Source organism: Oryx dammah, unplaced genomic scaffold, assembly GCF_014754425.2.
Source record: "Oryx dammah isolate SB20612 unplaced genomic scaffold, SCBI_Odam_1.1 HiC_scaffold_13, whole genome shotgun sequence".
Taxonomy (NCBI): Eukaryota; Metazoa; Chordata; class Mammalia; order Artiodactyla; family Bovidae; genus Oryx; species Oryx dammah.
Genome location: NW_024070197.1, coordinates 18,366,243 through 18,394,145, shown reverse-complemented (window position 1 = coordinate 18,394,145; position 27,903 = coordinate 18,366,243). Strand labels below are relative to the sequence as shown.

Here is a 27,903-nt window from a genome sequence, read left to right as displayed (position 1 = left end):
TTACCATCTGAGCCATCCAGACTTATGTCCTTAACAGTAATATTGTTATTAATTAATGACAATAACTAGTATTTATTGAGCATGGGCTTATTAAAATTTCTGACAGTCATCACAAAAACTCTATTAGATACACATAATTATCACTGCTTAAAAATAAATCAACTGAGGAACTCAGATACTGCATAATTTGTGCAATGTTGTATAGTCAATAATTGGTGGAAGAGAGATAATGTTAATTAAATAAGGTAAATGGCAAAAGGCACAGCCATAAAATACTTTAATAGGGTCATTTTCTATTAGGAATTCTCATAATTTATTTTGAGTGGTAATATGAGGCTTTTCTATACTCATATTAAATTTTTTTCATTATAAGCTCCCTGATTCCCTTAGTAAACAGTGAGTATGAGGCAAAAAGAATTCCCACATTTATTGAATTTTCTTGTGGTATGAGTTACCTGATGTTCCATAATGGAAGTGACAAATGAAGGTTCTCTGACAATAATTACATTATGCATTATTTACTACTGAGTGAGGCATGAATTCCACATAAAGGCTTCCCTATATCCCTAACACCAAGGCTTTCTAGCCAGTATGAATTCTATAGTGTTCGATGAGCTGTGAGCCAAGAATAAAGGCCTGCCCACATTCTCTACATTCATAAGGTTTGATACCAGGATGAATTCTTTGATGTTCAGTAAGTTGTGAACTACGAATGAAGGCCATTCCACACTCCCTACATTGATAGGGTTTCTCACAAGTATGAATTCGCTGGTGATGAGTCAGTTGCGAAACACGAATAAAGGCTTTCCCACATTCCTTGCATTCATAGGGCTTGTCACCTGTATGAATTCTTTGATGTTGAATAAGGTATGAACTACGACTGAAGGCCTTTCCACAGTCCTTACACTCATAGGGTCTGTCACCTGTATGAACTCTCTGATGTCGTGTAAGCTGTGCATGCTGTCTAAAGGCCTTCCCACATTCTTTACATTCATAGGGTTTCTCCCCAGAATGAATTCTTTGATGTCGGGTAACTTCTGAGCTATGAATAAAGCCTTTGCCACATTCCTTACATTCATAGGGTTTCTCCCCCGTATGAATTCTCTGATGTACAGTAAGTTGTGAATGCTGTCTAAAGGCCTTCCCACATTCTTTACACTGATAGGGTCTAGCACCTGTATGAATTCGCCGATGAACAGTAAGTTGTGAGCCACGAATAAAAGCCTTGCCACAGTCTTTACAGACATAGGGTTTCTCACCTGTATGAGTCCTATGATGCAGAATAAGTTGTGAATGCTGTCGAAAGGTCTTTCCACATTCTTTACATTCATAAGGTTTGACACCTGTATGAAGTCTCTGATGGAGAATGAGTTCTGAAGTTCGACCGAAGGCCTTCCCACACTCCTTGCAATCATAAGGTTTCTCACCTGTATGAATTCTCTGATGTTGAACAAGGTGTGAGGTACGACTGAAGGCCTTCCCACATTCCCTACATTCAAAGGGTTTTTCACTAGTATGCGTTTTCTGATGTTGAATAAGGTGTGAGCCACGGCTGAATGCTTTCCCACATTCGTTACATTCAATTGATTTCTCACCAGTCTCACTGCTGGGATGTAGGGTGAGTGATGTATGCCCACACTCAAAAGTGGGCATGTTGCCATAGGTGACCTTCACTTGCTTAAAACAGCACTCATGATTTACTTGTTGTTTTTCAAACTTGCCTTTGTATGCCCAGTCTTCATCATAGCACTGAAGGCTTTCCATTAGCTCCCAATTGAATGACATGACTTCAAAGGTATCTTTCGGCAGAAATGTCTTACACCTTGACTCCAAGTCTGCAAAATGAAAAAAAATACAACTTGTTTTCTCCCTCTTAGAGAAATTTAAAAATTCTCCAGTAGATTAGAGAGAAAAAATGAAAATAATCACCATAATTGGTGAACTGCTTGTGTAAGCCTCAAATATTGCTGTGCAATGTCTAAAAAGCACATGAAGGCACAGATATGATGAGACCTCACACGGTGCCAGAAAGGAATAAGAAAACAAGTTAAACCAGTGGTTCTTAGTTCTGCCAGAGGACAGAATCATCCAGAAAGGCTTGTAACGAAATGTTCTTCAAGAACCACCTCACACTGAATCAAAATCTTCAGGTGTAGGCACAAGACACGTGTGTAGATACTTCTCGAAATACAAAGTTAAGATTCACATAACGTGACATTTCTCATTTAATCATTTTAAAGTGTACAATTCAGTGGTTTAGAGTGCATTTCCAGTGTCATGCAATCACTGTCACTACCTAGCTCCAGAACACTCTCATCACTCCAAATAAAAATGCTATGCCACAGACTCACAGAGACAGAGAAGAGACTTGTGGTTGCAGAGATGGAGGGGGAGCGGGGGAGGGTTTGGTTGGGAGTTTGGGACTAGCAGATGCAAACTGTTATATATAAGATGGATAAAGAACAAGGTCCTATATAGCACTATATTCAATTTCCTGTAATAAACCACAATGGAAAAGAATATGAAAAAGAATATACATACACACAGACATGTATATACCAGAATCACTTTACTGTACAGCAGAAACAAAACATGTAAATCAACTGTATTTCAATAAAAAGAAAGAAACCCTGTGCCCATTAAGCAGCCACTCCCCATTCTCCAGTCCCTCCAGCCCCTGGCAATCACTAATGGCAGAGCAATACTAATTCTCTCTCTATGGATTTGCCTTTTCAGGGCATTTCATACAAATAAGGCATCTATATTTTTAACACTTTCCACCATGTGATGCTAGTGTCAATTGAATGAAAATCTCTGCTTAAACTTTTTCATAGCCTCCCCACTACACTTAGAATAAATTTCAAATTCAATGCCATGGTTCACAGGTTTTTGGCAAAGCAGGTCCCTGCTTGTCTTTGTAGTCATTCTGTTGCTCTATCTCCACCAAGGACAATGCATCTTCAAATTGCGTACTCTCCCCTTTCCTCCCAAAGTAACAAACCACAGCCCTCCTTTGAGCATCTAGAATAAATCTAGGTCTTTTCCATCTTAGATCTCTGTCAGGAATCCTGTCCTGGACCCTTTACATGGCTGATTTTCTCTTCAGGTTTCAGATTAAAACACACTTTCAAAAAGCTCTCAGCACTTTCACTGCTCAGGGTGTGGGTTTCCCTGGTCAATCCTGCAAGCTGTGTGGTGTAGCCATTAAAAAAAAAAAAAGAAGAAGAAGAAGATGGAAGCGGGCTATGATCCAAGAAATGCAGGTGCCTCTTGAAGCTGGAAAAGGGCAAGAAAACCGATCTTTACCGAGAGCCTACAGAAAGGAATAAGCCCTTTGGATACCCTGAATTTACCCCAGTGAGATATATTTTGGATTTCTAATCTCTAGGACTGTGAGAAAATACATGTGTTTCTTTAAACCACTAAGTTTGTGGTAATGTGTTATACAAGGGTAGGAAACTAATACACACAGAAAGAAAACACTGAAACTCAATGTATCGTGACTATTCAGTCTTAACTCTGGAGTCCAGTCTTCCAGGGAAATGTAAGATAGAGCCAAGTACAAATAAAACCAGAAATCTGGTTCTTGGTCTCTGAGCTTTAAAGTACAGATGTCTTGGTAATTTAAGGCTAATTTAAGTCCATGGCAAATATAGTTTTGATTATATATACTTCTGTCCTTAAACATGGACTTTCAATTGCATCTCTGAATCAGGGGTTGGATTTTCTTTATAAGGCCAGATGAAATCACTGCAGATGGTGATTGCAGCCATGAAATTAAAAGACGCTTACTCCTTGGAAGAAAAGTTATGACCAACCTAGATAGCATATTCAAAAGCAGAGATATTACTTTGCCGACTAAGGTCCATCTAGTCAAGGCTATGGTTTTCCAGTCATGTATGGATGTGAGAGTTGGACTGTGAAGAAAGCTGAGTGCCGAAGGATTGATGCTTTTGAACTGTGGTGTAGGAGAAGACTCTTGAGAGTCCCTTGGACTATAAGGAGATCCAACCAGTCCATTCTGAAGGAGATCAGCCCTGGGTGTTCTTTGGAAGGAATGATGCTAAAGCTGAAACTCCAGTACTTTGGCCACCTCATGCGAAGAGTTGACTCATTGGAAAAGACTCTGAGGGATCGGGGGCAGGAGGAGAAGGGGACGACCGAGGATAAGATGGCTGGATGGCATCACGGACTCGATAGACGTGAGTCTGAGTGAACTCTGGGAGTTGGTGATGGACAGGGAGGCCTGGTGTGCTGCGATTCATGGGGTCGCAAAGAGTAGGACATGACTGAGCAACTGAACTGAACTGATAATTATTTTAGGCTTTGTGGTTCAAGAGACAAAAATAAGGATGTTATGTAGGCACTTACGTAATAAGAAAGAAAACAAATTGCTACACATTTTTTATTGATGAAATTCAAAGCATAATAATTTTTTTTTTTTTTTGGTAATACAGATCAAAGAATGAGAAGCACAGAATTCTTTTCTGCGGGAGGTAACATTTCACTTAACTGGAATTCAAGGTTATTGTTCTCCAGCATCAGAATTGATGGTAAATATTTATCTGTTAGTGCTGATCTGTAGTCAGATTTTATGTATTTCACTTTTGAAAATGTTTCATATAGATAGTACTGCCAAATACTGATATAAATCCATAAGCATATGATTTTAATTATGTATATGCCCTCTCTTACAAGGCATTTACAGAATTCAACAGGCTCATAGGCTATATAAAGACAGGTAGCAGGACAGATTTAGCCCATAGTTCATAGTGTGCAGATGACTGATTTATATCATTACTGTTAAGAATAATACAAACTATACATTTATAAATTATAAAAATAACAGTATGAAGCAAGAATTTCAGATCACTAAAACAAGATTAGTTTGGGGTGAATCCAAGCAGAGGTCGGCAAACTTTTTCTGTAAAGGCCTACATAGTAAATTTTTTTTAGGCTTTATGGACTACTTAAAGTCTCTGTCACATATATATAATTTTAAACTCTTATGATATGTGTAAGCCATTGTTAGCTTGTGGATGGTACAAAAAACTGGCCACAAGCTGGACATGACCCATAGACTGTAGTATGCCAACCCCTAGTCTAGGGCATAGCAGAGTAAAAGATGGTAAAGGTCTTAAGGTCTTACTTTGCTCAGAAAAAGGGGTTGCAATCCCTGATATGATGCAGAGAGAAGGACACAGTATCACTTCTGTGGTATTCCTGCCAAAGATGCATAACCTCAATCTAATTGTAGAAAATATCAGACAAACACAAGTGAGAGACATTCTCCAAAAGAGAACTCATCAAAAGGATCAAGGTCATGAAAGACAGGAATTGTCACAGAGTGGAGGATGCTAAGGAGACACAACAATTAAATGCAATGTGGGATCCCAGACTAGATCCTGGTATAGAAGAAGGACATCAGGGGAAAAACTGATGAAATTCTAATAAGATCTGTAGATCAGTTAATAGTACTATACCAATGTTAATTTCCTGGTTTTGATAACTATACTATGATTACATAAAATTTTAACACTGGGAAGCTGAGTGGAGGGTATTTGGGAATTCCTTGTAGTAATTTTGCAAATTTTCTATAAGTCTAAACTAATATGATTTCAAAATAAAAATATTTCGGAAAAAAACTTTACCAGAAAGAAGGACTTCCCTGATGGTCCAGTGGCTAGGACTCTGAGCTCCCAGTGCAGGGGGCCTGGTTCAATCCCTGGGTTAGATCTCACATGCTGCAGTTAAGAGCTCCTGTACTGCCAATTAAAGATCCTGTGCAGCCAAATAATTAAATAAACAAATATTTAAAAACAAAATTTTTACTAAACAGAAAAAAATCCTATTTCGGTCTTTAGGTGGGAAGAGAAATGCAGGTTTAAGCACATTTTTTAAAAGTCAAGTTAAAGGTTATTGTACTTCTAAACTGCTTGAAAGGCAATAAAATGTGAGGGAAACAAAAAGAATGAGGAACAGAAAATATAAAATAAGATAGCAGGAATAAGAACAGACATATGAATGATCACAAATGAGAATAGATTAAATTCTATTAAAACTGATTTAAAAAGGAAACTAATCCTGATTACAGTGACACAACTTAAAATGGCGATTTTTAAAAAGGATAAGCAAAGATACACCATAATTTTTTAAACTAACAACAACAGGGCACTTAATATCAGAAAAACTAGAATTCAAGATTAAAAGCACTAAGTGGCAAAATGAAGGATGGACTGTACTGCAAATACAATTTGCAACAAGGATCTACATTTCACCTTTCTATTAATAAAAATGCTGTATGTAGTAGCAAAATAAAATTTTGCTGTTAATACAATTAACAGCTCTCCAAATTTGACAGTACAAGTACAGAGAATGTTAAAAGGACATAAAGACTCTAAACCATATAATAAAAAGGCTTAAAGAGGTGAATGCACCATCCAAAGAACACTAGTTTTAAATACACATGGAGTATTTCCCCAAACTGGAACAACTTGACTTATTGACAACACTGGAAGAAAAAAGGCAGTGGAATGAGTTCTTTGGGCTGAGAAAAAACTCTTGCCAACACAGAATTCCATACTCAGTGAAAATATCCTACAAGAAAGAAGGTAGAATAAAGACATTTTCATGTGGTCAGATACTGAGAGAATTTGTCAACAGCAGACCTACACAAAAGGAAATTTTAAGGGTGTTCTTCAGATAGAGAAAAAAATGCTCCCAGAGGGAAATAAATGACAACAATACAAAGAAGTCAGGAGGTTGTAACTGATAACCAAATATTCAAAGGCTCCAACTCTATCAAGCAAGTGCCAGTTACAAATACTTGCTAACATTTATTTAGTGATTGTTATGGCCTGGCATTGTTCTGGGCATTTTCACATACTAACTCATAAAGAAGCCACAATAACTACATGAGGAAGGCACTATTTTTAATCATATTTGCAGAGGAGAAAACTGAAGCACAGAGAATTGAAGTAACTGACCTAAACTCACAGATCTAGTAAGTGACTGAGTCAGGATGTGAACTCACAAAATCTGATTCTAGAGTATTCCCTCAGTCACTCTACATCCTAACCTCTCAAAAGGTAAAAGAATAAAATGGATTGCTAAATTAGGTAAAGCGAGAAGCTGTTTTAAGAAAATAAGTATTTTTTAAGGAATGAAGACATTTGCAGAAAAAATGATGCTAAGAACAGGTGAAACAGGTGCCCCTGGAGAATAAAGAGAGGCACATTCCTTTTTGAAATGAGATGAAACATGAGAGAAGAAAGAACAAGAAGGAGTTAATGGGGATAAGGATGAAGTTCCCTTGGAAGCAGATGCTCTGTTCTTTAGGGCTTCATGTCTCAGGCTTTTCTTCCTTAGCAAGGTTTTGAGGGAGTTTCGGGATAATAACTCAAGTTACTGTGATGAGTTAACACTCCTGCAGGGCTGTCATTGACAGTGACTTCCCACCATTGGATCAGCCCTCACTCACCTGGGCACCATGGTCCTGTCATATCATTCACAACCATCCAGGGTTCTTTCCCTTGCTCCAGTAAGGAGACAACATCGGGCTTAGAAATAGAAAGTCCTGTTTATAGGAAAAGAAATGGGGCATGATCATGCTGTTTCCAAACTCCAACCCAGTCCCCCGGTTGCTGAGGAAGAGAGGCAGTTACACAGAGGGAGGTGTGAGGCTGTCTGCAGGTTAGGAAGGTGGAGGTGCCAAGGCACTATCCATTTGCACTTCGATGAAGCACTAAACAACTCCCTTGGAGACAGAGCAGCCACTTGTAAGTCTTCCTAGAAATTCACCATGAAGAAACCAGAAACTGCATTCTCCATTTGCTCTCTCCTTCTCCCCAGTCCTCACTCTTCCTGGCCCTGCTCTATGCCCAGTTGTGCCCTAGTTTACCTGTATTGCATGTGTGTGCTTGTGTGAGTGCTCAGTCGCTCAGTCATGTCAGACTCTTTGCAATCGCATGGACTGTGGCCCTTCAGGCCCCTCTGTCCATGGAATTTTCCATGAAAGAATACTGGAGTGGGTTGCCATTTCTTCCTCCAGGGGATGTTCCCAACCTAGGGATCAAACCCATGTATCCTGCATTCTTTACCACTGATCCACCTGGAACATAAGGACTGTATTACCTTGGTCTTATCATTTCTCACTGGGTTTGGTAGGTGGAAAGCCTCAGTGGGCAGGAAGAGACAGTCCAGGATATTTCTTTCTCCTCTCCCGCTCTGACCCAGGAGTTCTGGATACAGCTACATCTGCTGCTAGCCAGCCCTTCTCCATGGCTTGTGCTCTCACCATTTTCCAGTGGCAGTCTTTCCTCCCTTGACCCCCTCCAGCCAGAGCGGGTAACAGCCTCCCACTGCTGTAGTCCCGGGCAGCCATCTTTCCTGGCTGCTCCTGTATCATACAGTGTCCTTACCTAGTGAGACCAAGTTGCCAAAGTTTTCCAAAGTCACCTCCTTGTACAGGTCCCTCTGGGCAGGCTCCAGACACTTCCATTCTTCCTGAGAGAACTCTACAGCCACATCCCTAAATGTCACCAATCCCTGAAACAATAAACCCAGGCACTACCAGTAAATGAAATGACTTTTATTTTTTAAATTACAAAATTTTTCAAAATCCACAGAAGTATATAGTATAGTATAATGGCCCCCATGCGTCCATTACTCTGCTTCAGTCATTTAAGAGGACCTTACACATTTCCATTTTTTTACCCTTGGTGTTTTCTGAGGTGAATCCCACATACAAAATTATAGTCTTTCACTCACAAATACTTTAGTATCTAACAGATTAGACTTAAATTTTTTTTTTAAGATTTATTTATATATTTTTTGGCTGTGCTGGGTCTTCATTGCTGAGCATGGGCTTTCTCTAGTTACGGTGGGTGGGGGATACTCTTTGTCATGGTGCGTGGGCTTCTCATTCTGATGGCTTCTCTTGTAGCAGAGCGTGGGCTCTAGGGCATGCGGGCTTCAGCAGTTGCAGCACACAGGCTCTAGAGCACTGGTTTAGTAATTGTGGCACACAGGCTTAGCTGCTTCATGGCAGATGGGATCATCCCAGACCAGGGATTGAACTGGTGTCCCTCACATTGCAAGGCAGATTCTTAACCACTGGCCCACCAGGGAATAACCAGAATATCACTACCACATGGAATAAAATTAACAACAGTTTCCTAATAACTAGATCAAGTTTCAAGTTTCAAATTGCCTTAATTTTCTCAGTAGATATTTTTTTTTCCAGAAATGATTTTTGATGGTTGGTTTGTTGAAATCAGGATTCAAGCAAAATCCACCCCTTGAAACTAGTTTACAGACTTCCTGTATCTCTCAAATCTCTAACAGCCCCTTTAAAAAGTTTTATTGCTATTTATTCATTAAAGAAACATTTGAATCAGTAGCATCTCCCAGATTCTGAATTTGGCTCATCACATCTTCATGGTGGTGTTTAATATGCTGCTCTACTTCCATATTTTTTTAAGGGTCATAAATATGTCAGAGGTTGTACTGTGTTCTTCCTGTGGCGTCTCCTTAGGAGGCACATAATCACTGGTTGTCTCATTTTTAATGAGGTTAAAATTCATGCAGTTGGGGGAAATAGAAAAATTAAAGTCTGCCCAATGTGAGACACTCCTAGGTACAAAGCCTTTCTGAAGAAAGGCATCTTCTTGTTGTTCAGTCTCTCAGTTGTGTCTGACTCTTTGTGACCCCATGGACTGCAGCACACGAGGCTTCCCTGTCCTTCACCATCTCCTGGAATTTGCTCAAACTCATGTCCACTGAATCAGTAAGACATTCCTAGGTATAAAGCCTCTTTGAAGAAAGGCACCTTCTACCAGTTCCCTAAGGATTACCACATATCAAACCAATTAAGTTAATTCAGTGGGGAAAGATTAGTCTGTTAACAAATAGTGCTGGAATAAGTGAGTATTAAATGCAAATTAACTTAAAATAGATTGTAGATATAAATGTAAAAGCTAAAATCATAAAACTTTTAGAAGAAAACACAGGAGTACATCTTCACAGCCTTGGTCGAGCAATGGTTTCTTAGGCATGGCACCAACCACCAAAAAATAAACAAAAAGAACAAAAGAACAAGAAGATAAAATAAATTTCATCAAAATTAAAAACTTTTGTTCTGCAAATAATTTCATAAAGAAAGTGAAAATCTAACCCACAAAACTGAGAGAAAATACTGGCAATTTGTATATCAGATAAGAGACTTGAATCCAAAATATATAAAGAACTCTTACAACTCAATAATAAAAAAGACAAGCTAATTTTAAACTAGCCAAAGAATCTGAAGAGATTTCTCCCAAGAAGATATACAAATGGCCAATAAGTATATGAAAAGATGCTCAACATCACTGATCATTAGGCAAATGCAAATCAGAACCACAATAAAATGGTACTTCACATCCATTAGGATGGCTATTATGAAAAACAGAAGAAAACAAAAAAATAAAACTTCCAAAAACACATTTTGGTGAAGATGTGGAGAAACTAGAATGCTCTTACATTGCTGGTAGGAATCTAAAATGGGGTAGCCACTTTGGAAAACAATTGTGACAGTTCCTCAAAATGTTAGAGAGTTATCAAGCTACCCAGAAGTTCCACTCCGAGGTACACAGAAAAGCGTCCACCTAAAAACACTGGTATATACTGATGTTTACAGCAGCATTATTCATGATAGCCAAAAAGTAGAAGCAATTCAAATGTCCAAAGACTGATGAACAAAATGAACAAAATGTGGTCTACAATATCCATGGAATATTGCTTGCTATAAAAATTAACAAAGTACGAATACATGCTGTATCATAGAAGTTTGAAAACATACTGAGAAAAAATATCACACGTAAAAGATCAAATATTGAATGACTCCTTTATACAAAAAGTCCAGAATAGGCAATTTCATAGAGACAGAAAGTAAATTAGTGGTTGTCAGGGCAAGAGGAGGGGAGTTTGGGAGTGATGGCTAATGCACAGGATTATTATTTTTTGGTAGTGATATAAATGTTCTAAAATGGCTTGTGCTGACAGTTGCACAACTCTGCCAATATACTAAAAACCACTGAACAATACACTTATATGGATGACTTTCATTGTATGTGAATTATATATATATGTATAATAAATAAAGCTGTTAGTGCAACTGAAGGCTTTTGTTAATGCTGGTTAAATCTACTAATATATACCACATTAGAAATTAAAAGAGAGAAAATGTTTAAATTATTATTAATTTATTTAAATAACTAATAATAAGCCTGTTACATGTTAATATAAATAACACATTTGATGGAAAAGAATCATCAAAATAAAAAAGCATTTAGTAGTACAGGTTTATATTTTTGCAAATCTTTTTAATGACTGGCTGAATGAAAGAGATTTTCATACCTTCTGTATTCAACCTGTTGGTCAACTTAACTTTATTTTATTTTTTGTCCATGCCACATGGCTTGCAGGATCTTAGCTTCCCACCCAGGGACTGAACCTGGGCCATGGTAATGAAAGCTTGGAATCCTAACCACTGGGCCACCAGGGAATTCCCCAGTCTGTTAGGATAACACATTTCATATAGTTTCTGGGAAATTCCACTGTATACTCATTAGAGTTGTGAATGAAAAAAGGAAATAATGTGTTAGTATTATTATTGAAGTAATTTTGGCCCCTAGACCTCCTGAAAGGGTCTCAAAGTCCTCCTGGACCACTTTAAGAACTGCTGACCTAGCGCTACACAATTTAACATGAAAGACTTGAAAATACACTGTGCTGAGTAAAAAAAAAATCTGGTAAAAAACAGAGTATGATAAGTGAAGTCACTCAGTTGTGTCCGACTCTTTGCGACCCCATGGACTGTAGCCTACCAGGCTCCTCTGTCCATGGGATTTTCCAGGCAAGAGTACTGGAGTGGATTGCCATTTCCTTCCCCAGGGAGAGTATGATAAGTGTACATCAAATTTAAAAATTGCAAACTCTAATACAAGTAAAAAGTAAAAACTCAAAAGTAAATTGTTTAGTAGGCATCCATGTGGGTTTCCCAGGTGGCACTAGTAGTAAAGAACCTGTCTGCCAATGCAGGAGACATAAGAAACACGGATTTGACCCCTGAGTTGGGAAGATCCCCCGGAGGAGGGCATGGCAACTCACTCCAGTACTCTTGCTTGAAGAATACCACGGACAGAGAAGTCTGGCAGGCTACAGTCCATAGGGTCGCAAAGAGTCAGACACGTCTGAAGTAACTCAGCACACACGCATGCATGAATCCATGTATGGCAAAATTATTATAAGAATCAAAGTAAAAAAAAAAAGAAAGTACCAACAAACACAAAATTAAACATAGTCATTAACACTGGCAAGGCAGGCCTTCCCTGGTGGTCCAGTGGTTAAGAATCCACCTTGCAATGCAGGGGACACCGGTTCAGTCCCTGATCCAGGAAGATCCCACATGCTGCAGGGCAACTAAGCCCCTGTGCCACAACTACTGAAGCCTGAGCCCTAGAACCTGTGCTTTGCAATAAGAGAAGACACCGCAGTGAGAAGCCTGTGCACGACTCCAGAGTAGCTCCACTTGCCACAACTAGAGAAAAGCCCTCACATAAACACGAAGATCTAGCGCAGCCACAGATAAACAAATAAATTAAAAAACACTGGCAAGGCAGTATATGTGAAGGGATGTGGGAGGGGTTCCTCAGATGGTACATTAAGCTGAGTGATGAATATATCAACATTCATTTTATTATTCTTTATATCACATGCATGTTATAGATATGTTTTTGTATATATTCTTTGATAATGTGAAATGTTTTATGATTTTTATGGGGGGTGACATTTAAAAATCAAAGAGAAAAAAAGAAACTACTTGGGTTAATGAAAAAGGTGAAGGTTATCTTCTTTTTGGCTCTATTTAGCCATGGTTCTGATAAGGGCAGCTCTCGTATTTCTCTCAAGGGATATACTTCTGCTCCATTGGTGCTCTGGTAAGAACGCTGATGGAGAAAGAGGGCCACCAGAAGTGGGGGCAGGGGCATCATCGTCCATTCCCTGCACTGGAGGAACTGGGAGCAGGTTATTGAATGGGGCTCAATCGAGACAGGAAAATTTCAGGATAAGGAACACAAATGTTGATATTATTTCAAGAATAGAGGAAATTTCCACTTACCTGGATCATGGCTTTTAGAACCACCTGTCCTGCTTGTATTTCTTTAGATTCTTCTGTTGAACAAGTGAAGAGTCCTGAAAAAGAGAAGGGGCACATCTCATAAACCGAGCTTAATTAGAGACACCATTTATTTAGGCTTCTCTAGTAGCTCTGACTGGAGAAGGCAATGGCACCCCACTCCAGTACTCTTGCCTGGAAAATCCCATGGACGGAGGAGCCCAGTGGGCTGTAGTCTATGGGGTCGCACAGAGTAGGACATGACTGAGCAATTTCACTTTCACTTTTCACTTTCCTGCATTAGAGAAGGAAATGGCAACCCACTCCAGTGTTCTTGCCTGGAGAATCCCAGGGATGGGGGAGCCTGGTGGGCTGCTGTCTATGGAGTTGCATAGAGTCGGACACGACTGAAGCGACTTAGCAGCAGCAGCAGCAGCAATAGCTCTGATGGCAAAGCATCTGCCTGCAATGCAGGAGACCAAAGTTTGATCCCTGGGTTGGGAAGATTCCTTGGAGAAGGAAATGGCAACCCACTCCAGTATCCTCGCCTGGAAAATTCCATGGACAAAGGAGTGTGGCAGGCTGTACAGTCCATGGGGTCTCAAAAGAGTCGGACACAACTAAGTGACTTTTTTAAATTTAGCCATAAACCACCTAAACAGACAAGCTTAAAACAACTGTACTTCCGGGGTCCCTGCTTGGCTTCTTTTGCCACCTCCTTGATCCCCCACACAACACTAATACCAAGAACTAATGAGTTAACAAAACCAAGCCCTTTTCTAGACCATAGGGAAAGTGAAAGATGGAATCAAGGCGAATGTGCTCCATCATTCACACAGAATCCAAGCATCTCAGCAGGTGGGGTTCCAGCTGGGACAGTCTCTGTCCCAGAGACTGGGATAGCATCACCTATTGTTAATGCTAATCTATACCCCAGATGGGGCCTAGACAGCTCCCAGTCGTTCCAACCAGACCTTCCTTTGTGGCTGAAGCAAGGAAGATTGCAACACAGACTCACTCAAGCTTCATGTGAGGACAGTACCTACAGGCTGGGACCTACAGGCTAGGAGCAGAGCATACCTGTGCAGGCCAAACCGTATGAAAAAGACATCCTTAAACAAAGTCTTCCAGCTTTTCTGGGCTCAACAGGCAAAACCTCTTGGGTATGTCCCTGGTTCTGCGTTCTCCTTCCAAGTCCAAACAGGGGCCACACCACCCATACGAGGGGCTCTGTCAAAGCCTCCAGCCAGAGCTGGACTAACCAGATAGGAGCAAGGAAACCACAGTAATACAGGCATCTTACAAGCATATGGGCACATCCAGAGTACTGACCTGAGTGAGAACTCAGTTCCTAGAAGCCTCTTGGCCAGGCAATCCTTATTTTCCACCTAAGCCCTCTCCACTGCTTTCCTGAAGAATAAGATTCCTTCTGTGGCTGGCAGCTGCTGAGGCTGGTGGGAGAGCAGCCTACTTCAAAATTAGGAGAATGCAGGGGTTTTTTTTGGTCTGTTTGTTTTTTGATTTTTTTGGCAGCACTGAGCAGCATGCAGAATCTTAGTTTCCTGACCAAGGACCAAACCTGTAACCCCTACAGTGGAAACTCAGACTCTTTTTTTTTTAATTATCTTTACTTTCAGATTCTTTTTTTATTGAAGTTAAAATTATTCATTTATTCACAAATAGTTATTGATCACATACTATGTGCTCAGCATTGGGGGATATAGTCATTGCATACATAAAATTTATAATCTCATGTGAAGAATTATTATAACCTCATCTAGCATTATACAAATATGTACTTAGTAACTCTTAAGTGCTCTGCAAGACAGCTGCAGTAAATAGTATATGGCAGTTGGATGGAAGCTCTAATTCTTAATGACTGAACTGCAGGGAAGTCCCATAATTCAGGGGTTTTTTTTGTTTGTTTTTTTTTAAGAGGCTGGTTCTAATTAGAGAGGCAAGGAGCTTACTATGGTGAGGAGAGTCAGAAGGAAGACTAAATCACTGGGGGGTGATGTCAAGAAGATTTCAGAATGTGATCTGGGGCCTAAAAATCAGAGAATTTAATAGAGAAAAAAAGGACAGAAGGTGGCTCAGTGGTAAAGAATCCACCTGCCAAGCAGGAGACATGGGTTCAGTCCCTGGGTTGGGAAGATCCTCTGGAGAAGGAGATGGCAACCCACTGCAGTAGTCTTTCCTGGGAATGCCATGGACAGAGGAGCCCAGCGGGCTCCGATCCATGGAGTGACACAGAGTTGGTCATGATTGAGTGTACACACATGGAAAATGACAGAAGAGCACTCTGAGCAGAGTGAAGAGTAGTGGCAAAAAACAGTGGACCAAATGATGGTGTGTTTGGAGAGCAGAGAATACTGGGAATAGCTTGTATAGTTTGGGGCAGAGTTCAGACCAGTGCTGTCTTATAGAACCTTTGTGATGGGGGAAATCTACACATCTTGTTCTGTCAGTAACACAGCCAATAGCCACATGTGGCAAACTAAGCATTTGCAATGTGGCTAGTCTGACCCAGGAACTGAGTTCTTAATTTAATTTCAGTTAATCTGAATTTAAATTTAATTAATTCTAGAATCTAGAGGAAGCTGGCTTAGCAGTCAACAATCTCCCTACAATGCCGGAGTTGCAAAAGACCTAAGTTCAATCCCTGGGTCAGGAAGACCCCCTAGAGTAGGAAATGGCAACCTACTCCAGTATTCTTGCCTGGAGAACTTCCATGGACAGAGGAGCCTGGTTGGCTACCGTCCATAGTGTTGCAAAGAACTGGACACAACCAAAGTGAGCATGCATGCACTACATAATGCATGTAGCTAATGCTTACAACATTAACTATGAGGACAGGTCTCATCATCACTGTGAATGGCACCTGCCACAGTGATCGAAGGGTAAAGGTGACCAATGAGTACTGATCAAATATATAAAAGTTTGGTTTTCACCAGAAATTAATGGAAGGCCACTGAAGAACTTAAAGAAAGAAGTGATAGGGCCAATATGGCCAGATTATTTTCATGGAGAGGAGTAAAACTGGAGTCAGGGAGATCAACTGAAAGGTGATTGTCCTTTCCCAAACAAAGGGTCTGGCCCAAGACAGTGACAGCGGAAACAGGAAGGGGATGAATTCAAGATGTTGGAGAAGTAAAATCAACAGGCTCTGGCATCTGATTGAATATGCACGCAGAGAGAGAAAAAGGAGTCAGGAATTCTTTCCTATCTACTGAGTTCCTACCTCAGTTGGCATGGTTCTACACGTAAGGAAGATAACAAATCCAGCCCCTCTCCCACGGATCTCAGGTTCTAATGGAAAAAGTAAAAAATATTGATACACTGACATTGATATTCCTGTTTATATATGTAAAGAGGTCAAAGTTCTGTGGAGGGAAATAAAACAGTTAAGGAGAGACAGGGAGCATTGAGGGAATGAAGGGCAGCCCAAGGATGCTTTTCACTGGGAAGATGACACGTGGTACACAGATATCTAGGGGAAGTGCAGTCCTAGCAGAGGGAAAAACAAATGCAAAGGCCTCAAGATAAGAGCAGGTTTCTCTGATAACAAAGAGGAAGGAGACTAGAGAGGTTGGAATGGGGTGAGTGAGAAAAAGAGGGCCAGAGAGGAAGATGGAAGTTGGATCACATGGGGCTTATAGGCCATTGTAAGAACTTTGATTTTTATTCTTGAGTAAGACAGGAAGCCACTGAAACATTTTAAGCCAAGGATTGACATAATCTAATTTTCATTTAAAAGGATCACTCAGGACTTCCCTGGTGGTCCAGTGGCCAAGACTCCAGGCTCCCAGTGCGGGAGGCCTGGTTCGATTCGTGGTCAGGGAACTATATCCCACATACCACAGCTAAGACCCAGAGAAGCCAGATAAATAAATAAGCAAATAAATATATATATATATTTTAAAAAGGGATCATTCATGGAAAAATGGACTAAGACGACAGGGGTGGGGGTGTGTGTGTGTGTGGGGGCGTTTGCCAAAGCAGGGAGACCAATGAGAAGGTTACTGCAGTAATCCTGGCAAGGGATGAAGGGCTTGTGTTAGGGTGGTATGGTTGCAGGAGAGGTGATGAGAACTGATCAAAATCTAGATATTCTCTGTAGAAAGAGTTGACAAGATTTGCTGACTTTAGGTATATTAAAAAAAAAAGGTTTTTAGCTTAAGCAACTAGAAGTATAAAGTTGCCCTTTTTTTGACAGCACCATGTGACTTGTGAGAATCTTAGTTCTCCAACCAGGGACTGAACCCAGGCCCACAGCAGTGAAAGCCCAAGGCTTAACGACTGAACCACCAAGGAATTCTCATGAAGTTGCCATTTTTTAACACAATGGACTATGACAGAAGTGGGTTTGGATGGACCAATTACAGGTTCTGTTTTACCTTTTACGTTAATCCTTGAGATGATTATTATACATCCAAGTGGAAATGCCAAATGTCCATTAGCTGTTTGATCTTGGAGTTCAGAGAAAGTCTAAATGCAGGAATATAAACCTGGAAGTTACTGATGTTCAGCTGATATTTAAAGCTCTGATACTAAATAAGACTGCCTACAGAAGACTGAAAGGAAGGAATAAAAAAGGTAGAAGACCTGAAGATAAGATGAATTCTGAAGATAAAGGACAGAGATATGGAAGAGAGATCTGGAAGACCTAAAGTATGTATAAACTATGATATGAGTGACAGTGAAGTGCCTTTGGGAACTTGTATACTGAAGGAGCTTAATCTGTGTAGTTCTAGAGCCACTGAGGGACTGACCTGGTTCCCACAGAGGACGTAAGCTTTCATGTAAAAGGCTTCCTGCTGTCTGCATCTCCTCACTCGCCTGGGCTTCCCAGGTGGTGGTAGTGGTAAAGAAAATGCCTGCCAGTGCAGGAGGCATAAGCAGGAGGATTCAGTCCCTGGGTCAGCAAGATCCCCTGGTGGAAAACATGGCAACCGATGGCAGTATTCTTGCCTGAAAAATCCCCATGGAAAGAGGAGCCTGGCTGGCTACAGTCCATAGGGTTGCAAAGAGTCGGACACGACTGAAGTGACCACGCAGGCACACACTCACTCACCTATGCACAGGCCTTTTGTCAGTCTCTCTCCATAGCCCAGGATGTCTTCCTTGTTCTAAAAAGAATTGACACCTAATATCCAGAAGCAACTTTCTATACACAGAAAAAGAAATGGGTCTTAGCCAGTGTGGTGACCTTACTAATTTAATTACTAAAGTTTCACCATTATCCAGTCTTTCAAGCATCCAGTTTTCCTCTCTTTTGGGCACGCAGATGACATTTTCCAGTCCCCTGTAGCTGTGTTTAGTCGCCAAGTCGTGACTCCGCCACCCCATGGACACTAGTCAGCCAGGCTCCTCTATCCGTGGGATTTCCCAGGCAAGAATACTAGACTGGATTGCCAGCACCTGGGTAGGGGTAGTGGGAGACGTTGCCAGTCATGAGTAGATCTATATAGGTGTTGTCACCTTAACATCAGTAACCTATTCCTGAAAAAGCAATCATCCTGAGTAAAAACTCTAACTAGGAGCATCTTTCCCAATATTTAAAATTTGGAAAAATAATATGTACCACATTTTAACACAAAGCCCCCCAATAATTTCTAAACATAATTAAACACAAAAAACCTACATATAAATAAGAAACTACTGTATTAAGATGAAAATTTCTTAAAACATCACTTCCTGATCACTGATTATTATGGCTATTGACAACTAGTTATTCCTTTTGTTGACAAGCCAATTTATACCTCTGTCAAAACACTCACGTGACACTGATATTTTACCAAGTGAATTTCTGATGTAACTTGAAACTTTCCCTGTATGTCATATTTTTATATGTATTGAGCTTTATGGACATAAACATAAATTTTTCCAGTCTAAAATCAACCCAAAATCTACACACTGAGAGGTATGTACATTCTTGGGCAATGGTCAAGATTCTGAGTCAGACAACAGCATATTAAATAAGTGAAAGATTTCTATAAAATGGTAATGCTGAGTACTCACAAATTTAGTAGTAATGAAGTAGTTCATAACATAGAAAATATTCAAGATATGGCTAGTGAAATAAAAGATTACAAAACAACTGGGCATCATGTGGTGTATATATCAAAGTAGACAAGATAGAAAAACCAGACTGAACACAGCTGGGAAGTTTTGTGTGTTTTGTTTTTTGGCTATGCCATGTGAGGCATGTGGGATCTTAGTTCCTTGACCAGGGATCAAACCTGCACCCCTTGCAGTGGAGGCACTAGAAGTATGGAATCTTAACTACTAGACAGCCAGTAGAAGTCCCTCTGGAAATTTTTATCCTTACAGATTACTTTGGTTATTTCTGGGTTGTGTTCTTCAATTTCCTTAGTTTTACTTAAGTGTATTTTTTCAATAACCACACATTAATTTTTAAATATAACCTACACTCCCCTGTCCCTGGGATTCTCCAGGCAAGAACACTGGAGTGGGTTGCCATTTCCTTCTCCAAAGCATGAAAGTGAACAGTGAAAGTGAAGTCACTCAGTCGTGTCTGACTCTTTTCGACCCCATGGACTACAGCCTACCAGGCTCCTCCATCCGTGGGATTTTCCAGGCAAGAGTACTGGAGTGGGGTGCCATTGCCTTCTCTGACAAGTAGCAGATAAAAAAGAAAGTACTTTCCTAAGAATCTTCCTTTGAACATGAAACAATAGCTCAGGATATTCAAAAGCTGTTCTCTTTCACAGAATGGCTTTTGTTATTTTTACTTGGTCAGTTCCCAATAGCTGCAAACTTCCTGATTTGGTAACTACATTTATGTGGCTGGAAAAGAACTAAAAGTCACTGAGGCCAAGTCCTGTGTTTAAGTGATGCTTCCTTTCAGCTCTTCTTGCCAGATGGGTTTATGATGTTTTTGTAACCTGCCCTATTGGCCTCAGGGTTCTCTGAACATCTATAGAGGCACCTTGCTCCACTTGTCATATTTGGATTTCTGAAGATTAGAATGAAAATTGCAGCAAATACAGGTGACTCAATTCACCTCCTCAGAGTTCTTGTGGGATCAGTTTGACTTAGATATGATGACATGACAATGACTGCTCTCTGGTCATACAAATATCTTCCTCCTAAGAATTCACACGGTGTAATAGCAGAGTGAACTAGTGCCCTTTATCATCCTTTGCTTTGGACATTTATATACCAGTTTTATTTCCCATATTACATTATCTGTAATTTAAAAATAGAGACTCACTTTTTAAAAGTATTTTGTCTCCCTGTGTTCTAGATTAGGATTTTGCATATTTGCAATTCTTAATAAATGTCTAATGTCTGATCCAAAGGAATTCATTATAAAAAGTCCAAATGGGAGAGGATATATGTGTATGTATGGCTGATTCATTTTGCTGTACAACTAACACATTGTAAAGCAACTATATTCCAATAAAAGTTAATTTAAAATAAATAAAAATAGAATTATCATATGATCTATCAAAAAAAGAAAGACATAGGTCTATGCTAACAGAACTCTTTGCTGCAGAGATGGTATAAAAGAGAAACAGAACAATTTGACAGTAAAAAAATGAACATCAGGAAAGTAGCTGTACTAGATATTAAAATGTACCATAAAGCCTCTTTAATTAAAAAAAGTATGGCAGTAGTTCGTAAACAGACAAACCAGGGGAAGAGACCCAAAGGCCTATAAAGAGAACCGAGTATATATGGACATTTAGTATATGATAGAGATCACATTTCAAATCACTGGAGCAAAGAAAACTTTTAATAAATGGTGCTAGGCAAACTGTAGAGCCCTTTAGAAGATACAAAATTAAATCCATACTCCAAGATTAAACTCCAAATGGATCAGGGTGCTTGATGTAAAAGATGAAACCCTACAATTATTAGAAGATAACACATGTAAATTCTCCTTTAATTCTGAGATCAAGAAAGGCTTTCAAAATCTAGAAGCAGTAAAGGAAAATACTGGTAATTTGACTATATAAAAATAAAAACATTCAATGGAAAAAGAAATAACATAAACAGAGTCAAAAGTGTGTGTTAGTCACTCAGTAGTGTCCAACTCTTGGACCCCTTGGACTGTAGCTGGCCAGGCTCTTCTGTCCATGGGATTTCCCAGGCCAGAACACTGGAGTGGGTTGCCATTCCCTTCTCCAGAGGATCTTCCTGACCGAGGGACAGAACCCGGGTTTCCTGCATTGCAGACAGCTTCTTTACTGCTGAGCCACCAGGGAAGCAAAGTCAAAAGACAGCTGTCAAACAGGGAGAGAATATTGAACATCTGCATCATACATCACAGATGAGGAATTAATATTCCTAATGTGTAAAGAATTCTTAAACATGTGACAAAGCATAAAAAAAAATCCCCAAACAAACAAACAAAAAAAGCACCATGAAAGTAAACAGGAAAAAGAGATGGACAATTCACAAAAATCAAAACCATAATGAGATACCACTTCACACTCATTAGGATGGGTATTATTTAAAAAAAAAAAAAGAAAAATCAGAAAGAAACAGGCACTGGCAAGGATGTAGAGATATCAGAACCCTTGTGCCCTGCCAGTGGGAATGTATTAATAAAACAATGCAGCTCTTTTAGAAAATGGTATGGTGATTCCTCAAAGTAATAAACATACTATGTGATCCAGCAATTCAACTTCTGGATATATAACCAAAAGAAGGAAAAGCAGGGACCTGAACAGATAATTGTAAACCCATGTTCATAGCAGCATTATTCACAAAAGTGAAAAGACGTTAGTTACCTAAGCGCTCATGGATAGATAAACCAATAAACATAATGTGGTATATATGTACAATGTAAATGCACTTAATGTTACTGAACAGCAGAATTAAAATGAAAATTTTATGTTATGTAATTAAACCATAAAACCCCCAACAAACTGAGATTGGTTGGTTACCTACAATGGGTGACTGGGAACAGTGTGGAAAGAATGGGAGGATGGAATTAGAAGAGATGGAATGATGGAGGAATAACTGAGTAGACCTTTTGATCTAATTATGTCTTTCACAATATGCTAAAGTTTCACATACTCAAAAAATAATTAAAATCAACCAAGATGTGTGATGTGTGTTTGGGAACCCCAAATAAAATACAGTCTCAAATGAACTCAGGTATATTACAAACGAGTAATGTAGAAAGGTACAGGGAAAACTATTTTTTATTCATTTTTTTGGGTTGGGTACTGTATTTTGGGATATTTCCCTGGTAGCTCAGTGGTAAAGAAGCTACCTGCCAATGCAGGAGACGTGGGTTCGATTCCTGAGTCGGGATGATCCCCCAGAGAAGAAAATGGCAACCCACTCCAGTATTCTTGCCTGGGAAATACCATGGACAGAAGCTGGACAAGACTCAGTGAATAAACAACTGTATTTTTACTATGGACTGTAAGACTAAGTACAAAAAGTACTGTATGAGGTTTGGGGATATGGGTTAGCAATTCTTAAACTACTTTCTACTTAAGACTGAGAATATAAATAAATATATGTAGTTAATGAAAGCCAAGTTTTTTTACTGTCAGAGAAAGGAATTCCAGAAAAGGAAATGGAGAAGGCTAGAAGAAGTGCTGTGGTACTGAACTGGAGAGATCATATGAAATCATGGATTATCTATATAAGTATGCTGCTGCTGCTGCTAAGTCACTTCATAAAGACAAATACAGATATGTGAGTACAAATGCATGTATTTCATATCTGAGAAAGACAAGAAGCAAGAGCATCCCATTTGCAATGAGTACATCTAATCCTGGTTTCTAAGTATAATTTTCACATAAAAGGAGCCAGAGATCCCTCAGAAATTTGCTGATTTCAGGACTGGGGCTGGGAAGGTACAGTATCAACCTGGAACATCTTGTGGTGCAGGAAAATAAGGAAATACTAAAAATAAATAAATACATCAAGCAGACACACTGAAAGAATACAGAAGCCAATCCAAAGGATATTCCAGTGGTCAAATTTGGGATAATTCAGCAATAAAATAGTGATAGTAATGGATTATAACCTACAGAACTTAAATTCAAAGAGTTGGTAAGTTAAATGGGGAGAAGGAAATTTTATTTCTAACAAAATTATAATGAATAAATATAGAATGAATAACAGAATCTGAAAAAAAAAAGCATTTGGAAAATACCTGGTAATAAATTTTCAGGCAAGAATTATCAATTGATGTAGTAGGTTAAAGTGGGATAAGAAACACCATATAGACTAAAAAGCAATTCTCCATAAGACACATTAATTGTAATTAAAAAAGAATGACTTTGCAGTGAAGAAACCTGGCAAATTAAAGTTAACATTGCTAATAATGAGACAAATTGATCTTATGTCTCCCAATAGAGCTTTCCTGGTGGCTCAGTTGGTAAAGAATCTGCCTGCAATGCAGGAGACCTGGGCTTGATCCCTGGGTTGGGAAGATCCCCTGGAGAAGAGAATGGCGGCTACCCACTCCACTATTCTGTTCTGGAGAATTCCAGAGACTGTACAGTCCATGGGGTCACAAAGAGTTGGACACGATGGAGCGACTTTCACGACTGAGTGACTTTCATTTTGCCTCAACTGTATACTCTGAATTTAATTATGAGAAAGTGTCAGACAACTTCAAATTGAGGCTGTAAATTCTACATTTCAGAATTTACAAAATAAATTGCCAGTTCTCTTCAAAAGTGTCAAGGTCATGAAAGACTAAGTCATGTCCGACTGTCTGCGACCCCATGGACTATAGCCTACCGGGCTCCTCTGTCCACTGGATTTTCCAGGCAAAGGTACTGGAGTGGGTTGCCATTTCCTTCTCCAGGGGATCTTCCGGACCCAGGGATTGAACCCAGGTCTCCCACATTGCAGGTAGACACTTTACCAGCTGAGCCACCTGGGAAGCCCTAGTAAGTAACTCACCCCTCCCCCACAGTCCAGTCATTAAGACTGCATGTGTCCAATACAGGGGATCTGATCCCTAGTCTAAGATCCCATGTGCTATGCAGTGCAGCAAAAAAATTTTTTTAAATAATAAAAATAATACAATAAAATTAAAAGAGAAGATTAAGGAGAGTTACCAACTTAACTGCAACATATGATCCTGGATTGGATCCTTGCCCAGAAACAGGACGGTTAAGCCACACTGATGAAATCTGAGCAAAAGTTGTAGATTAGTTATTAACTCTTGGCTCAGAGGTTAAAGCGTCTGCCTGCAATGTGCGAGACCCAGGTTCGATCTCTGGGTTGGGAAGATCCCCTGGAGAAGGAAATGGCAACCCACTCCAGTATTCTTGCCTGGAGAATCCATGGAGGGAGGAGCCTGGTAGCTCCCATGGAGGGAGGAGCCCCACAATCCACGGGTTGCAAGGAGTCGGACACAACTGAGCTACTTAACTAACTAACTATAACTGAACACGAACTTGAGCAAACTCCGGGAGATGGTGAGGGACAGGGAGGCCTGGCATGTTGCAGTCCAAGGGGTCACAAAGAGTTGGACATGACTGGGCAACTGAACAACAACTGTTGCAGGGAGGAAGCCAATTCTGACTTCTTGTTGGAAGCTGTTTCTTTGACTTGCTTTTATTATTATAATCATACTCAATGGCTTGCCTGGAGAACCCTGCCCTCTGCTTGACTTTAGAGTGCCTTTGTTCAGCTGACAGAGTTTGTCCCTGTCCACCTGTGAATAGAAGAGATTAATACATTCTCCTGGGTTCCCTTACCCTACTGCTCTCTGCCCGGGTGCCCTTTCCCAATAAAGTCTCTTGCTTTGTTAGCATGTGTCTTCTCGGACAATTCATTTCCGAATGTTAGACAAGAGCCCATTTTCGGGCCCTGGAAGGGGTCCTCCTTCCTGCAACAAATGGCGACTCTGGTGGGATTCTTCTTTGCTGAGACTGACATCCTGACCACTCGGGGTACTCAGGGGCCACCTTGTCTGCCAATGGACCAGACCCAGCGGCCACAACTGGGACCCTTTTGTCCCTGGTCTCCTCCTGACGTGGACAACTGGCCAGAGTGCCCCGACCGGGTAAGGAACAAAAGACTTTATTGACCTCTCTCCCCTTCCCTCTCACTTTCCTCTCCTTAACCCTTCCTATCCTTTCCCATTTTTCTAGTCCCCCGGTCCTGGACGCAGGAATCTGGTCGAAGGGCCCTCAGCCTGAGCTGAGGATTGGAGACTGATCACCTCCTCTTGGCAGAGAACTCGAATTTTGGTTCTGGTCTGGTCTGATTTCTGCTAGGGCCAAGTTCCAGGCCTCCCGTCTCTGGAGGCCCAGGGAAAAGTCCCATAAGGCCTGGGTATCTGTAGGGTGGCAGGAAACGTTTGTAAGGCCACCCCTTTCGCCCCCCTCTCCCGCCTCCTCCCCCTTCTTTCAACCTGGCTTCCTTTCCTCCCTTGAAATCTTTGATGTTAGTACTTGGATTTTAAGTTCTGTGTCTCTATAGGAGGTTTTCTGAGAGACTGTATTCTTGTATTTAAGGGCTTTCCTGGTGGTGCAGAGGTTAAAGCGTCTGCCTGCAATGTGGGAGACCTGGGTTTGAGCCCTGGGTGGGAGGGATCCCCTGGAGAAGGAAATAGCAACCCACTCCAGTATTCTTGCCTGGAGAATCCCATGGACGGAGGAGCTTGGAGGGCTACAGTCCACGGGTCGCAAAGAGTCGGACACGAGTGAGCGACTTCACTTTCACTTCTGAAGGCTGAACATTCCCTTGGAGATGTTTTGCAAGGCTGAAGACCCTTTCAGTTTACTTCCCCCCTGCATCTCCGTTTCTATTCTGTCTTTTGACTTTAGTTCCTCATCGCTTCTTTCTCTCTGATCTATAAAAGAACCTGGCATCCAGACTCCAATAAGATGGTTATTTTGAGGCGCTAGCTTGCCATCTTCTCGGTTGGTCTGCTCCCTGATTAAAGTCTCTTCCTTGCCTCAGCACCTCGTCTCCTGGATTCATTAGCCTACCTGTGGTGAGCAGAGCAAGCCTGCACCCGGTAACACAACAACAACAACAATATCAGTATCTATTAGTGTATCTGTTAATCTCCTGGTCTTGATAGAGAAGCTGGGTTAAGAGTACTTGGGAATTCTATTTTTGCAACAGTTTTAAGTATTTATTTTTATTTTTTAGTATTTAAAATGAAAAGTTTAAAACATTTAGATGAACACTAGGTGTGCAGGGAATATGGAAAGCGTGGGCCTTTCAGTTTACCTTCATGGCACTCAGTAATTGACTCCAACAGCAAATACAGGACTCCAGTTCACTTGGAGGTGAATGGTGGTGTGACGCTTTGTTAGGCAAGAAGTTTCAGAAGAAAAAGAAAGCACATGTTTAAAAAAAAAAAAAAGCCTAAAATGGAGTAATGTGTCCCATAACAACAAACCAAGACTTAATTCCAGTTTAAATGTTTCTCAAGAAAATGTGCTCTTTAAACAAATCGATCTGAAATTTCCTGCTTGGCACCGGTGAGCTAATCTGCATGATAAGACCCCTGCCATTCCCTTCCCCTAAAAGATGTCCAGGCCTAAAACAAGCGTTTCTTTTCTTTTGCTAATAACTTCCTTGTCCCACTTTCCTACTGCCCGTAAAAAACTTCCATTTTGTACAACCCTTTGGAGTAGCTACTTGGTAGATGGGATACTGCCAGATTCAGAAGTTGAATAAAGCCAATTAGTCCTCACATTTGGCTGAATTACTTGTGTATGTGTTTAATCACATATCTCGAAAAACAAGGGTTTCAGGGAAAGAAGAAAAACTGATGCACGGAGAACCTGGCTTTTTAATGTTCAACAGTAGTTCTCTCAATGTATCTCTTGGAGAAGAATCAAGAAAAAACAATCGTGAGGGATCAGGTCATTTTTAAAGGTTCATCGCCCAACTCTCCCGCACAGGCAAGGGTGAGCAGAGAAGAATGGCCCTCATGCCCCATCTCGGTGTTACACGGGAAGGCTGAGGTTATAATTACTGTCTGGGGTCACAATCTGTCAGAGCACTGGAGTCACAGGCACCTCACAGCTACACACTTGGTGCTGAACAAATGGTCAGTATCACAGAAATACCACCAGATATTCGCTCTTAGGACACACAAGGACACAACCACAGAATGAGACACCTCCACATCTTTATACACAGTCACAATTTCACACCCAGTAAGGCACACACAGTCGCACAATCTGCTCACACTATGACACACAAAGCCACATACAGAATCTCGCATCCTCAGCAGCCAGCGCGCAAAAACCCAAGGCTCTCTGGACACGCCCAGTCCCCGCCCCAGAGTCCCAGACCCCTCACCTTCTGCCTTCCCTTGGTCGCGTCCGGGTCCCTGCGGAGCTAAAGATCTCGCCACGACGTCAAGAGAGACCTAACGCTGGGCCACTGTGGACTCTGGGAAACGTAGTCCAGAGCTAGTCCAGCCACAGACAAGATGGCGTCCTCATACCCACAGTCTGGGCTTGGCCCGTTTGACACTGCCCTCGAAAGCCTTCAAAGAAAGGGGTTCCCTCTCCAAACCTTCCACCATGCCTGAACTTATCTTCCTCCAAGTCAGGATTACTCACTCTGAGAGCCTCATAATCACAAGAAGAGCCTACCAAGTTGGCTGGGGGAAAGAGACAGAGACGTAGAGTGTCAACTAGCAAAGCCTTAAGGGAAATGTAGTCCAAGGCCGGGAAAGCGCGGTTGCTGTTGACAGAAGGTAATCAGATACCAGCCTGTGCTCGGCCACCGTGACCGTGCGGGCCGCGTCGTGAAGACTTCTGGGA

General features: G+C 40.7%; 1 protein-coding gene across 11 annotated transcripts; it reads right to left on the bottom strand.

The window, feature by feature from the left end:
- Positions 1 to 56: 56 nt before the first annotated feature.
- ZNF565 (zinc finger protein 565) lies at positions 57 to 27,899 on the bottom strand. 11 transcript variants are annotated; one of them, XM_040252981.1, is made up of 8 exons: positions 27,434 to 27,852; positions 18,231 to 18,323; positions 17,554 to 17,644; positions 14,489 to 14,626; positions 13,160 to 13,233; positions 8,421 to 8,547; positions 7,481 to 7,576; positions 57 to 1,835 (listed from the first exon to the last, which is right to left on the bottom strand). In XM_040252981.1, exons 5-8 carry the CDS (start codon positions 13,166 to 13,168, stop codon positions 583 to 585), a joined length of 1,485 nt encoding a protein of 494 aa, XP_040108915.1. In that variant the 5' UTR covers positions 13,169 to 13,233; positions 14,489 to 14,626; positions 17,554 to 17,644; positions 18,231 to 18,323; positions 27,434 to 27,852; the 3' UTR covers positions 57 to 582. The 11 variants fall into 11 exon arrangements, 9 of the variants coding, with proteins under 9 accessions (XP_040108915.1, XP_040108914.1, XP_040108921.1 ...); XM_040252980.1 differs by having other exon boundaries at positions 14,489 to 14,623; XM_040252987.1 differs by lacking the exon at positions 14,489 to 14,626 and adding an exon at positions 5,652 to 5,781 and having other exon boundaries at positions 27,434 to 27,850.
- Positions 27,900 to 27,903: the final 4 nt, after the last annotated feature.